Genomic DNA, 14,368 nt, shown 5'->3' on the forward strand with positions numbered 1-14,368 from the left:
TATCTGCAAAGCTTGGAACAAAATCTTATTAAACCCTGCAGATTAAGAACAGGATATCGTTCAAATTCATACGCATGTGAAGGCAGATGAGCAAATGCTTTTGTCACCATAGTGCATTTTGAGAAATTCATTTTAGAATATTTTGCTAATATCAAAAAATCTCAAATTGCAGTTGATCTTTACATCAACAGAAAAAGAGGGACAGAAAATGCACTTTTTGCAGGACTCATCATCAGCACCAGCCAGAGTGCTTACAGGTTCACAGAAATGTGACCATGTTACCTCAGCACTGAGTTCTCTTCTTTTGCCTCCAATGCCTTAAGAAATGCTTTTCAAATCTTTGTATAAATTCACAAAGCTCTGTGGTTTGAACCCTGTACATTTTGTCCCACCTAGTCCTAGAACTAGATCCAAGTTTGTTTGAAGCTGCCTTAAGTTACCTCGATTTGAACATAATGACATGTGCTGTACAAGTAAAATTCCTGTTGCACTTTTCGGCTCATTCAGAGAAGTCAAAGCACTTTTTACAACAAACAACATTCACCAGGCCCGTAAAGCTCGCCGACAGATTGTGCAGTATTAGATTACAACCCTGGCAGGTCTATACACGCTCTTAAAATAAATGTTCCAAGAAATACAACGCTTAACCAGTTATACAGTTAAAGAACAGGTTTGACTGCACGGCACACAACAGCATTGTGCTGCTTGCGTCACTGTACCGTGGTTTAACACTGAAAGAGGAAATCCCAGTCTGAGAGTGAAGTCCGTCAACCACACGTTTCAACAGCTGCACTTCCTCATGCATGTGCACTTGCTGTTTCATTACTGTTTGACACATATGCTGTCAAGAGGAGCATTTTCTTGTTTACCGGGGAAGAAATAAAATCAACCGTATGTCAGAGACCTAATATTAGCAGTGGATAAATCAGGAAAAATGGACGAGATATCCCAGCAAACGCAGGTGGTGAGTTTGTTACTTCCATTACGTCTTTGTGTCTAAAGTTCAAGGACTGCAACACTTGTGTGGCTGTTTTTGATTAACCTGACATTTTCAGGCTAATTTTGCACAAGATTAAATGTAGTCTGTTTCCGGCTGGGGGAAAAGACGGGTGATATATAAGGTTTAAATAAATAAATCAAATCTTGACCTTGACAATCATGAATTACATCACAATAACACACCAGTCGCCTGCAAGGTTTTTGACTGAGTGTCTGCGACTTTTGAAGCCACAAAATATTTATATTTAACTTCAGCTATCAGCTTTTACACTACAACTTTTTACTTGCTTTTTACTATAAAGCTGCTTGGTACAGCAATAATGTTATAGGTTTGACTTTTACCCTGCTTACACTGTCCTTTCACTGACTAAAAACCACCTTTGATGACTTTGTATTGTAACAACCTGCAGTATCACGACAGGTGCAGCCTGGAGAACTTATTAACCCTTATTTCTGCCACTTCCTGTATAATGTTTATGTATTAAATGGTGGTTAGTGTCTGAAAAAACGGAGCTGTTATACATTAAAGTACATGTACGCAGTGCATATATTTTACTACCTTGTTGTGGTAGAGATTTTCAACAGCCATACTTTATTAAAAAGGTTCAGGTCCAAGGGAAGAGGCAGGGCACACCTTGGACAGGTCACCAACCTGTTGCAGGGCCAACACAGACTGACAATCATTCACACCTATTTAATATCACTAGTTAACCTACTATTAACAAACTAAGTGCATGTCTTTGGACTGTGAGAGGAAGCCATTATACCCAGAGAGAACCCACACAGGCATATAGTGGATTTGTGCCCAGGACCTTCCTGCTGTGAGGCAAACAGGGCCACCATGCTGCACCAAGTTACATAGTTATAATTCAAAGTTTACCACCCGGGCGTGTTCTAATCTCTTATGAAATATTTCTATAAAATACTGTGGACATAAGCAGATCTTCACTAATGATTGACTAATACTTATCAGCCTGGCTACGGTGGCTGTATAAAATCTGTGAAAAAATTTTGTTACTTTTGCATTTATTTATTTATTTATTAACTAATCTTAGTTTTATCAGATTCTGCTGATGCAAATGAACAGATCTGACCAATTAAATCACAGCTTTTGGCAACAAGTGTGCTCTTAACTCCAGATATTAAGCATTAATACCCCAGACAGCCAGATCAGCTGGAGCTCAAACTGCCACACCGACATCCTGAAATATGTACAACAGTCGTCATACAGCTTCAGTTCCTGAGTCAAACCCTGAGATTCTCCCTGCTGCCGCCTTCTCGTGGGGACTGAATGGAGTCTTACATGTTTACAACCAACTCATTACGCCTTGATGTCAACTTCATTCTTTTTCAGTTTGTTTCTTGAGGACAAATTTAACCCCCTTCAGTGTACGTATTTTGTAGCAGAGATGAAAGTCATTTGTGATTATTACATATAATTTATGGTCGGATTTCCTTGCATATACTATATAAAATTAGTGACGTGCTCATTACTTGTTATTAAGAAATGATCAGACAAAAACAGAGTTTTTCAGGAATACTGTTCAGTTTCTGTCAGAATCCTGCTCCTCACATACACGGTCTTCACTAATCAGACCCATGTTATCGTAATAATCTTATAGCACCGCATCATCCCTGAGAACCCGTGGCTCTCAGACGGCGAGCTTGTTGTGGCTCCTAGTGTACGTAACAGGAGAAAGGGAGGCAGAGCCTTCGGTCCCTTATTCTATGGGGCCAGCTTCCAGTTTGGACTGGGGAGACAGACACCCTCTCTCCCTTACAACTGTCCTTTTTGAAAAAGTATATAGTTAGGGCTGGATCAGGTGTGTTTATTCAAAGCTTCTATGTGTTCTTTAAAGACATATGTTTAGTGGCATAATAAGGGTGTTAGCAGAGTTTGTTGTTACGGTGTTTTGTATACATACACTGGGAGGCCAAACAGTCTCAAAAGTTTCTGTATTTACAAAATAAAATGTACTTAGATGTGTTAAAACAATGAAATGATCCAATAATGTGGTCGAACACTGTCCTGGTATAATTACTCAGGCCTAAAATCACTGAAAGGTCCTCTTTAGTGGGGCTTATTATGTCATTCATGTTGTTTATTTCATAGTGATTGTAATAATATGATACAGCGCCTATGAAACTAAAATAAAAAAAATAGTAAAAATACTTTTATTAAACTAGTATCTACTGTTCATTACCGTTTATTGTATCAACTGTATAATGGTTTTTATGTATAGTCTGACATAAACATAATGGAATTATCATTTTTTAAATATCCATAAAATGTAATAGTAAACAATATACTGTTAATTATAGATGCACATACTGATGGATTTGAATATTGAGCTTAAGAGCTTAAGATAGAGCTGTAATAGAGCTTAATAAAACACTAGCTACACTTATAGTACCATAGTACTGCTGTAATACAACAACAACACAGTTCACTTTGCTATATTTCTCCTTAAAAACATCCATCCATCCATCCATTCGCTTCCGCTTATCCTTTTCAGGGTCGCGGGGGGCGCTGGAGCCTATCCCAGCTGTCATAGGGCGAAAGGCGGGGTACACCCTGGACAGGTCGCCAGTCTGTCGCAGGGCTACCCTTGTCCTTAAAAACATCTAAAAGAAAAAAAAATCGAAAAAAAAGCACTTCCTGTGCTGCTACTTTTAATTCCGTTAGCCTAATTATTACCACTGGTGCTGTACAGGTGGCTGGAAAAACAACGAGCCCACTCTGATCTTAATTTCATGAGAGGGATGAGTTGGTTCAACAGTTTAATAAACGTTAGTTGACACCTTTGTTAAATTTGTGTAATATGACGGGTCACAACGATTTGGTGCCAAGCTGGCGTAAAGACACTGTGTTATGTTAGCATGCTATTGCTATTTAGCTTGAGTGTGTTACAGTTGGTTACAGATGCAACATGTACCGTGGTACCTGCTGCACACTGTGAGTGGTCTTCGTCCTCCCTCAAAATAATTGTTGGTGTTTTTGCAAGAACTTTATAGTGTTCGAGTGTCCGTGGTGCTTATATCACTGCTTAGTCTGGTCCCTTTCTCATTCTTCACCTGGTACAAACTATAAAGTTTTCCTCCTCTGAATTTTCTCTTGTTGCTGTTATTGAACAAAAGTCTTCAGCTTCTCTTTCAAAAGGTTGGAAATTCCACAGTGTATCCTTGTAGAATAACGTGCAATGTGTGTCTGTGCTGATTTGAAAGATAACTGCTGATAAAAACAGTGTTGAGTGCCCGCCCTGCACAAATGTAAAATTGGTTGCAGGAAGCTTTGTAATTTAACCCTTTGCCTTCTTACTAACATTTTTTATAGTACAAAAACTAAGTAATTAAAGTAAATAAAGTAATATAAACTAATACTGATTATATTTTGAATGAAGTAAGCCTGTAATTTCACAGGCATTTCTTTTTCACAGTCATCAAGTTTGTGGATATCTTAAGAATAATATAAATTATACATTTCTATTTTTTTCTGTCATTTTTTTTAGCAATTTTGGTCAAATAAAATACACTATCTGTGAAATTACCGCACAATACCTTGCAGATGTTATATATTCATAAAAAAACATTTAATCATTTTTAAAGCAGAGATTGTGTCTGTTTCCCAAATGCAAACTAGGAACCGATTCCCCAGAAGAGCTAAACGCTGAAGGCTCTGCCTCTGAGAGCCACAAGCTCTCACAGGGTGATACAGTACGGTGAGGTCATTAAGATAAGATGGGGCCTGATTATTTAAGACCTTGTATGTGAGGAGCAGGATTTTGAATTCTGGATTTAACAGGAAGCCAATGAAGGGAAGCCAATACAGGAGAAATATGCTCTCTTTCTAGTCCCTGTCAGCACTCTGGCTGCAGCATTTTGGATTAACTGAAGGCTTTTCAGGGAGATTTTAGGACTTCCTGATAATAATGAATTACAGTAGTCCAGCCTGGACGTAATGAATGCATGAACTAGTTTTTCAGCGTCACTCTGAGACAGGATGTTTCTAATTTTAGAGATATTTGCTTGATGTGTGCATTGACACGTTGGGCTGATAGTTGAAAGCCTGCCATATTGGACACTCATGAACCCACATGTGCACCTTCACTCTCACAGTAAAGTGTTCTGTCAGGATAATATGGTACCATGAGAACTAGATATGAAAGGACTCGATCATTCGAGACTGTAAGGCTTTTAAATTGAACTTTAAACATAAAAAGCCAAAGAGAAACAGATGTGAAACTAACACTGGAGAAAGAGAGATATAGACATTTATGCTGGAGCTTGTGTACATATCAAACAAAATAGATTGTAAAGATAAAGGTAATTGTTAGCTTTACAGATGTTAGCAGGACTTGTTCTAGACTTTGAACAGACCTTTACTGCCTCCTACATAAAGTAATAAAATAAAGAGGAGACCATGTTTGGATTAATTGCACATATTTATACTGAAGAGGATCAGTGAGTCAGCTAAATGTGACAATTTGATTCAGAAGCTGTTTTTAAAAAGCAAAATTCCAACTTGTATTTCCACCTTTATGCATTAGCTCTAATTATTCATAATAAATAAGCACTGATTGCCTTTGTGTATCATCCCCAGTCTGAACAGCCTTCCTGGACATTCTGCTGCAGAGCTTAATAAGGGATCATTTCGACTACTGGCAAAAGAAGAAAAACACCTGTGTTTTACTGCTGCAACCTAATTTTTCAAATATTTTCCACCATGCTCCACTGATCCTACTGCGATGCATTCCTTTCTACACATGTGGTTTATATTGCCGGGGAGTTTTCCCATAGGGCCTAATCATGTCCTGTCATTTTGCTCTGTTATAAATAGTGGCTGTCTTTCCATGCAGGACCAGTAATGTTCATGCAGTATGTGCAGCTCAGCTGAGTATGTTCAGTCGACAGTCAGAAAAACTCATCAACAACTGGGATTCAGTAGTGACAGTTTACTATTCACACGCGCACGCGCGCGCACACACGCACACACACGCACACACACACACACACACGCACACACGCACAAGTGTTAAACATAAATACCACTTAAGGTGCTATTTTTGGAAACTTGCTACATAGAAGGACAAAACATGGCGGTCAGTCTACATCGAATACTGTACAAAGTTTATATTTTCACCTTAGTACCTGAAGAATTCCAAGTAATGTTCCAAATGGCAGCCAAAAATGGACAATCCATTCATCATCTTCTTCTTCAATAATTTTTTAAAACCTGGGGTGGGTTACTGTGTACTGCAGCCAGATGGCTATAATTCAGTCCAATTAGTTTTATTTATATAGCGCCAAATCACAACAACAGTTGCCTCAAGGCTCTTTATATTGTAAGGGAGACCCTACAATAATACATATGCAGAAAAACACAACAATAATATGACCCCCTATGAGCAAGCACTTTAGCGACAGTGGGAAGGAAAAACTCCCTTTTAACAGGAAGAAACCTCCAGCAGAACCAGGCTCAGGGAGGGGCGGGGCCATCTGCTGCGACCAGTTGGGGTGAGAGAAGGAAGACAGGATAAAGACATGCTGTGGAAGAGAGACAGAGGTTAATAACAGATATGATTCAATGCAGAGAGGTCTGTTAATACATAGTGAGTGAGAAAGGTGACTGGAAAGGAAAAACTCAATGCATCATGGGAATCCCCCGGCAGCCTACGTCTATTGCAGCATAATTAAGGGAGGATTCAGGGTCACCTGGTCCAGCCCTATCTATATGCTTTAGCAAAAAGGAAAGTTTTAAGCCTAATCTTAAAAGTAGAGATAGTGTCTGTCTCCCGAATCCAAACTGGAAGCTGGTTCCACAGAAGAGGGGCCTGAAAACTGAAGGCTCTGCCTCCCATTCTACTTTTAAATACTCTAGGAACAACAAGTAGGCCTGCAGTGCGAGAGCGAAGTGCTCTAATAGGGTGATATGGTACTACAAGGTCATTAAGATAAGATGGGGCCTGATTATTTAAGACCTTGTATGTGAGGAGCAGGATTTTGAATTCTGGATTTAACAGGGAGCCAATGAATGGAAGCCAAAACAGGAGAAATCTGCTCTCTCTTTCTAGTCCCTGTCAGGACTCTTGCTGCAGCATTTTGGATTAACTGAAGGATGAATCTTAATATCCTATAAGCAAGCTTGTCTCTCAAAATGTATATCCCAATGAAGATACCCAGGATCTGTAGTAGGACTGGGCATCGTCACTGATTTCTAGAATCGATTCAAATCGAATCGATCGATTAGATTCGAGTGACGATCACAAGGTCCTGAATCGATTCGATCCACAATTCAATTCGGAGAAATTTTGCCTCAGACAGTCAGAAATATTATAATTCTGATCACGTATCAGTACATTTCCATATTATTATTATATCTATAAAAAGAAAGCTGACACTTGCGAGACTTTATCAAAAGTGAGCATCACAGCAGATGCCTTTGTGTCAAAGTAACTGAAGATAACAGACAGAAAAACATGAAGGAGATTTTCCTGGCCCGGTTTTTTATAGCAGGTAACCTTAAACATATTCTGCAATTTTACATAATTTTAAAAAGTTTACATTTCTTCAGTACTGAACAGCAGAAATTAGTCTCTCTTGTCCAAGGTCATTTAAGTTATAAAAAAAAAAAAAAAAAAGACAGCGGCCGACAGCGCAGCGAATAATGCAGAAAACAGAGATTTGAGATGGGAAACTGTTCTTGAAGTACAGAGAGAGAGAGCTGTGCAGGAAGTGTGATTTTATCGTGGTGGAAGCAAAACAGCAAAAGTTAGAGGAAATTCATGACGATGTTTATGTGAAGCGAATTGTGATCCATAGTTTGGATCTTCTTTTGCTGCTGGTTCAGTCAATATTGTTTGGAGAGAGATAAAAACCTGCAGTTTCAGAAAGGGCGCAAACACAAAGCATGGAACCGCCGAAACATCAGAATCAGTGAGCTGTCGGCTTTCAGCCCCGACCGTGCCCGTGCTGTCGGGTGAGAAAGGCGACATCTCACTGATTCTGATGTTTCGTGGGGTCCGTGCTTTTACATCTTTGTGCAGAATCCGTGTAACTGCTCTCATTTACTGTTTTAGCTGTTTGGTGGTTGTTGAAATTTCGTGAAGTTTAACCTGAGATTCTGGCGTTTCGGGCAAAATAAATTTATATTTAAAAATCAATTCAGGATTTTAATGAATCGATATCATGTTATCCAAGCTAGAATCGATTTTAATAGATAAATCGATAACCAAAACCCACCCCTAATCTGTAGTTTAAAACAGTTATCTACACACAGAAACAAACCAAACACATACACCCAGAGTTTCAGTGCTTGCAAAATAAAAAGTAAAAAGCAATGCAGAATGGCTGATTGCAGGTTGCAGCTTTCTCTAGAGCAAACCTGGGTTCGATCAAACCCTAGGGGTTTGGTGAGTTGGTCTCAGGGGTTCGGCAGAGCCTCTGCCATGACATGCACGGCTTATTTTGCGCACCAGTAAAAAAACATATCTGAATTTGAAAAAAAATCATATTTTATTTTTCACTAAAGAGGGGTTCAGTGACTGCGCATATGAAACTGGTGGGGTTCGGTACCTCTAACAAGGTTAAGAACCACTGCTCTAGAGTGAGGCAATTTATTTATAAATATATCTAAATATCTTTGTTTTCAATAATAATAGTGTTTGAAATATAAGAGTTGGAAGTTTTTAAATTTTTTACGCCCCTTAAAAGTCTTGTTTGAGTGTCGAGATTTGCTTCAGGTTAAATAAAGTCTTGGTAAGGAATGAGTTTGGCACTGAGCTGTTAGACTTATACTTAACAATGGCAGCAAATATCTCACAAAGATTGCCAAACACAGATAGCTGTGTGCATGTGTGTCATCCTCTCCCTCTACAGTAGTCATTGTAACTAAAACATGAGAAATACATTCATTAGTTAGATGACCCCAAAGTGACATGTTGTGCACTTACGTATACACAGATGTCTGCAGAGGACTTGCAGGAAGACAAAAGTGCCACAAACCTCATTCCTCAAGAGCGTACTGAAGATGTTTCAGCAACACACCACAAACTTATTACATGTTGACTTCTGTTACTGCACTATTACAGGTCATCACTGACAGCTCCTGCATTAATGTGAATGTACTGAACATTTACAAAGATGTCGTTTCTTCTTAGTTGTCATTTGATTTTTTTTTATAGAAGTTGGAGCAGCAACTGTCTACAAACACAAGGAGGAGCTTTGGTTTCTCGTCTCTCCGAGTCAAAAGTAGGACAGTGATGATACAAATTCATAGATGTGTTCATGTAATCAAGAATGTTCTGTTCAGCTTAGTAATAACTTTTTCATTGAGTCGGTTTGTATTGTGCCTCCAGAAAGGATCAACAGTGAAGACGGTGGATTTACACGGCGAAGGGGCCTCAGGTCTTTTTCATCGACGCGAGAGTCATCAAGAAAAGGTCAGAAACCTGTTGTGCTAGTCTGACTACCATCATGCAGCATTATGCAAACACAGGCACAGATATTCTCATAAATAAGGCCTTATATTTACAGTGTCACAGCACTAAAAGAAAACAGTGTTTTCTGAGCCCTTTCAAGTTGACAATTAAATCAATCCATGTTTGATAATGTACCAATTAACTGTAATAAATCAGTAATATCACTAATCTGTTGCCATCTGTTGTTGTGTACATCGGAGTTAGTGTTACTGATAGGCCCCAGCCTGAGGGGCCCACAGTGAACAAACAGTGTCTCTCAGCCAACATACTTACATCACTAAACTGGTCAAAGTGTACAATTTAGAAGTGTATAAACAAACAAAGATGAAGATTGTTCATTTAAACAATCACCAGCATTCTAGCAAGAGCAGTGTAACTCACAAATAAAGGTTTACACAGGCTTACCTTCTGGCAGTGGCAGTTCAGTCACACGAGGGGAGGCTAAGGAAGAATCTATCACACCTGCCCATCATACCTGTGTTAGTAAATCAGAGTTAAATAAACCAAGTGGCATACCACCTGCATATAAGAACAGTCACATTTCTCTAAATAAGGAAACACCTTTGCCTGGAGGTGAAGCAGTGACAATGCTGTAAAAGAGAAGCATGCGCCCTTAAGGCAAAAACAAACAAAGAAAGGTAACTGTAAAAACTTCAATAAGAGTGTTTTAGGTCCAACTACATAAAAGTGACATTTCCCCTCAGACATTCACTCATGAAGGGAAAACCAGAATCAATGCTGATGTTAAAAAAGATTAGATGAAAAAGAAAAAACAGTCAGCCCGAGACGAGAAACCAAGTCCAAATCAAACTGCAGCATCCATAGGATAGTGCCAAGACATTACATTGTAAAGAATGAAACTGAGTCAGGGTTGATTGATTGATTTTATGTTTTATAATAAATAATAATCTCCAAACTCATTTCCAATCCCAGAATCTGTTCCAGATGATGATGGGGACTCACAGCTCTCAGGTGGTGAGAAACACATGATGAAGACAGGTATGTGTTTAACATGAATGCTAATGTGGACTGGTACTAATATAACACCTTTCTACTCAAACATGCAAAGCTCCTTCTACTACAAGTTCTAGCTAATGTTCACACTGTGATGGACTCACTGGGGCAGCTCTGTGTTCAGTATTGTTCCCATGGATATTTCAACACCTGTGCATCTTCATGTGCCCAGAACTGGCTAATCACCATCAGCGGTTTATCACACTCCACAATAACCTCCTTCACTTACTACCAGAGATGGGTTACTGTAATCCAATTACTTTTTCAAGTAACAAGTAAAGTAATGGATTACTATTGCAAAATGGTAATTAGATTACCGTTACTTTCCCGTAGGAACGCTGCGTTACTAAAATCGTGATTTTTTTTTTTTGCGAGAATGTCTCACGACAGTGACGTAAGCAAGTGCGACGTTCGTGACAACAGCTGTGTGCAGATCAACAATGGATCATGTATTTAGTGCGGGAGAGAGTATGAGCGTGCAGCGTTTAAAGCGTGGAAGTACTGGCCTTACTTTGAGTTTGATTCCATAAAAAGTGACAAAACATTAGCGTCCGTTGTGCGTGGGAAGAAAACTTCTTTTACAGCGAAAAAAAACCCTGAACTTCCGAGCAAGCACCGAGTAGCTATGACGTAATGGGGAAACTCAGAGAAACTCGTGGATTCTTCCACTGACCACTGCGGCACACCTGCACCAGGGTAAACCTCCGCCTACCCTACTCCTGCTTTGCAGGTGCAAATAGAGCAAAAGGACCACTGAGTCTTTGACTTTATTTATTTTCTGCTGTGTTTTACTTGCATCTATTTGAAAGAGTGAGTGTAAACACACAAAAAAAGATATGTTTTATATGCTGGAATGTGCAGAAAATCGGTTTAAATATTAAACAAATTTCTTCCAGTCAGAGAATGTTGCATATAATTAAATTTTTGCTTGATGCATAAAGTTAAAAGATTAAAACTAATAAAACAAGTTTTAAAAAGAGACTTTTCCATTTGATTACATTTTGTATGATGGATTATGTAGAAAAAGTAGAATTGGGCTGAAAGATCTATCACTTTATCACCTATTCAGGTTGTAAATCGTGTTTTTAAAAAGTAACTAAGTAATTAATTACTTTTGAAAATAAGTAATCAGTAAAGTAACGGGATTACTTTGAGGAAGTAATCAGTAATTAGTTAATGATTACTTTTTTCAAGTAACTTGACCAACACTGCTTACTACCAGCTGACTTAAAGAGTCGTCTGCAGATGCAGTGTGTGACAATTTTTTTTATTTACACTTTAAACTACTTCTACAATACAAAATTTTATTCACACACAGTAAATAGGGAATTTTAGATGAAATGTCATTGCTCACACTGAAGCAAGGTAAACATGCAGGTGTGAAGAAACACCAAAATCTTTACCAAGAAAGCCAAAGGTGGGGAAAGAAGGGACATAGCAACAACCCAAATACTTCCAGTTCATGTGTGAAATATGGAGGAGTCAAGTAGTCATGTGACTAGATGAGATCATGTAGTCACATGATTCCCCCATGCTTAGTTGACTGAGCATGCATGACTGCTTCTGGTACTCGTCATTCTTGTTGATGAAATTTAGCTAGGTATGACTGAGCTCAAACATACTGCTCACCGACAAAGGTGAGCAGTATTCCTAAATAGCCAATTTATTTGGGAATTTTGATCTAAGAGGTTCCCCATTAATATGCAGAGTCAGTAATGTAAACTCATGGCACTCAAACACTGTCTTTAAACAGCCTGGACTATATAAAGTATATAAAAATGGCCTTGCTTGTTACTTTTGGTTGTAATTCTTGTGGATAAAGACAATCCTCAAAAGTACTGCAGCTGTGTTGTCAGCATTTCTCTCCAGATGTGTTCAGACACAGTTAGACAAATAACACAAATACTGGTGGTTTGAATCTAAGAAAAAGCTTTCGGATACAGAATGAAAATGAAAGTCATTTTTAAAAAGAAGTGAAAACAATGTGAAAGGTCTTGTTTCATGAATCATCATAAAACAAGGTTGACCTATTTTCAACAAATCCACTCCCTCTAAGGAGGACGCTGTCAGGAAATGGCTGTGTGGTGAGCATACATGCAGAACTCAGGAAACCAGGTGTAAATGATAGAAATGTAGTTTTAATGCTGATTATTCACAAAGTTACAAAAAGTCCAAGACAAATGCAGGTCAACACCAGGGAACCGCAGGGTGGGAAAACAAACAACCTCGAGGACGGACATCACAAAGAAGAGGAGACAACGCGGGGGGGAGGGGAAACCTGGCAGCACTGCTGAAACTAATGGAGAAAGTCAAATGACCAAAACTGAAACCAAAACACAAAATGAAAAACAGGTAACAGACGTATACAAAACCAAGGCAGAAAAAGAGTTCAGGTGATGGCTAGATAATCCATGACAAGAGTTGAGCAGCTCGACGGGTCGGCCAGGAGCCCAACGGAGGAGGTGTTCTGGGAGCCGCACAGGTGGCCAACTGGTGTAGATGAAAAAGACCTCCAGTGGTTTGGTTGGAGGCTGGCATCGGCAAAGGGGATAGGACCCCTTAGAAAACCATAAATGGAAGAAAGGCCAAGGAGGGCTACTTTTGTGGAAGTGACAGGACTCCTTAGGTGCCCGGGCTGGTGATGACAGAATAAAAGACAAACCCTCTGGCTAACAGGCTGGTGGTGACTGAGAAGACAGAGGTCTTCAGGAGGCCATACAGATGGAGTCCCTAAGGAGGGAGGCGGCTGGCAATTGCTGACTGGCAGACGAATGTGAAAATTTGTGGACAATGCTTAAAAGCTAATTGGAACCAGACAGAGTGTCAGATTAGATTAAAATAAATACAAAGCTCGTGTTGCGACACTGTAAAATGTAGATCTAAACCAAATAAAGAATAGAATAATCCTTTAATTGTTCCACAAGGGGAAATTTGGTTGTATCAGCAGCAAACCCCCCCCCCCCCCCCAAAAAAAACAAAAACAAAAAACCCCACACACATATACAAACAGAACAGGACACAGAACAGAAACACAATTTTTACATATTTACATCGTGGACAATAGTTACCAAAGCAGAGTACTGTACAGTTATTAAAATTAGAGTGCAGATAAGTGGCAAACCCAGGTTGTAGTGTGCAAACAGAGCAGAGCAGGTTACTGAAAGATGTTTAAATAGCAAAGAATATTTAGAATAATTAGAAAAGTGAAGATTGTGTATTGTACCTGTGCATTAAAAATTATGAAGCCGTGCTGCTGTGAGAGATACAGTGTGCAGTTTAGCATTATCTTGCTGAAATCTGCCAGTCCTTCCTTCAAACAGACAAACTGAATGGGAGGATACGTTGCTCTGAAACATGTATATATCTTTCAGTGGACAATTCTACAGTCACTGATGCACTGATGCATACCCACACCAGAGATGCAGGTTTTTTAAGTGAGCGCTGAGAACGAGCCGGGTGGTCTCTCTCCTCTTTAATACAAACAGCAAAATTTCGCCTGTAGTCAGAAGAGTTTTCTACTTCAGCCCAGAGGAGACGCCGCATTCACACCGGGCTTCTTCTTTGCATGACAGGGCATTTGTAGATAAGTAAACCATCGTAAACCAGATCAAACTAATACGTGAAAGTTTACTGAATATCAATTTATTTTAACTTTTAAAATCACGTATTTTTGAATATGACAGGTAATCAGTGTTGGAAAGGTTACTTTTAAAATGTATTCCATTACTTTTAAACATATAACACTGTCAAAAGTGTTAATTTAACACTCAACAGTGTTGTATTTAACACTCAGAGGTGTGGACCCATATAGACACTCTCTAGTGTTAATTTAACACTGGAGATTTTGCTGTGAAACGGGACAGACATGACTGGGGGAT

At 39.1% G+C, this 14,368-nt stretch overlaps 1 protein-coding gene across 3 annotated transcripts in view; it reads left to right on the forward strand.

Annotated features, from left to right (window-relative positions):
* Positions 1–761: 761 nt before the first annotated feature.
* Positions 762–14,368, forward strand: part of dennd2da (DENN/MADD domain containing 2Da) — a 33,500-nt gene continuing 19,893 nt past the window's right edge. For 2 of the 3 annotated variants that reach the window (XM_086277387.1, XM_086277390.1), the window contains exons 1-4: positions 762–964; positions 9,180–9,246; positions 9,354–9,437; positions 10,410–10,475. In XM_086277387.1, coding sequence (XP_086133513.1) covers positions 935–964; positions 9,180–9,246; positions 9,354–9,437; positions 10,410–10,475 — 247 coding nt within the window. In that variant the 5' untranslated portion in view covers positions 762–934. The remainder of the gene's footprint in view (positions 965–9,179; positions 9,247–9,353; positions 9,438–10,409; positions 10,476–14,368) is intronic. The other variant, XM_086277389.1, reaches the window with a different exon arrangement.

The sequence above is a fragment of the Aulonocara sp. 'chitande type north' Nkhata Bay genome, linkage group LG20 (assembly GCF_057382095.1).
Source record: "Aulonocara sp. 'chitande type north' Nkhata Bay isolate Kocher_YH1m ecotype deep benthic linkage group LG20, A_spYH_male_GT1.1, whole genome shotgun sequence".
NCBI lineage: Eukaryota > Metazoa > Chordata > Actinopteri > Cichliformes > Cichlidae > Aulonocara > Aulonocara sp. 'chitande type north' Nkhata Bay.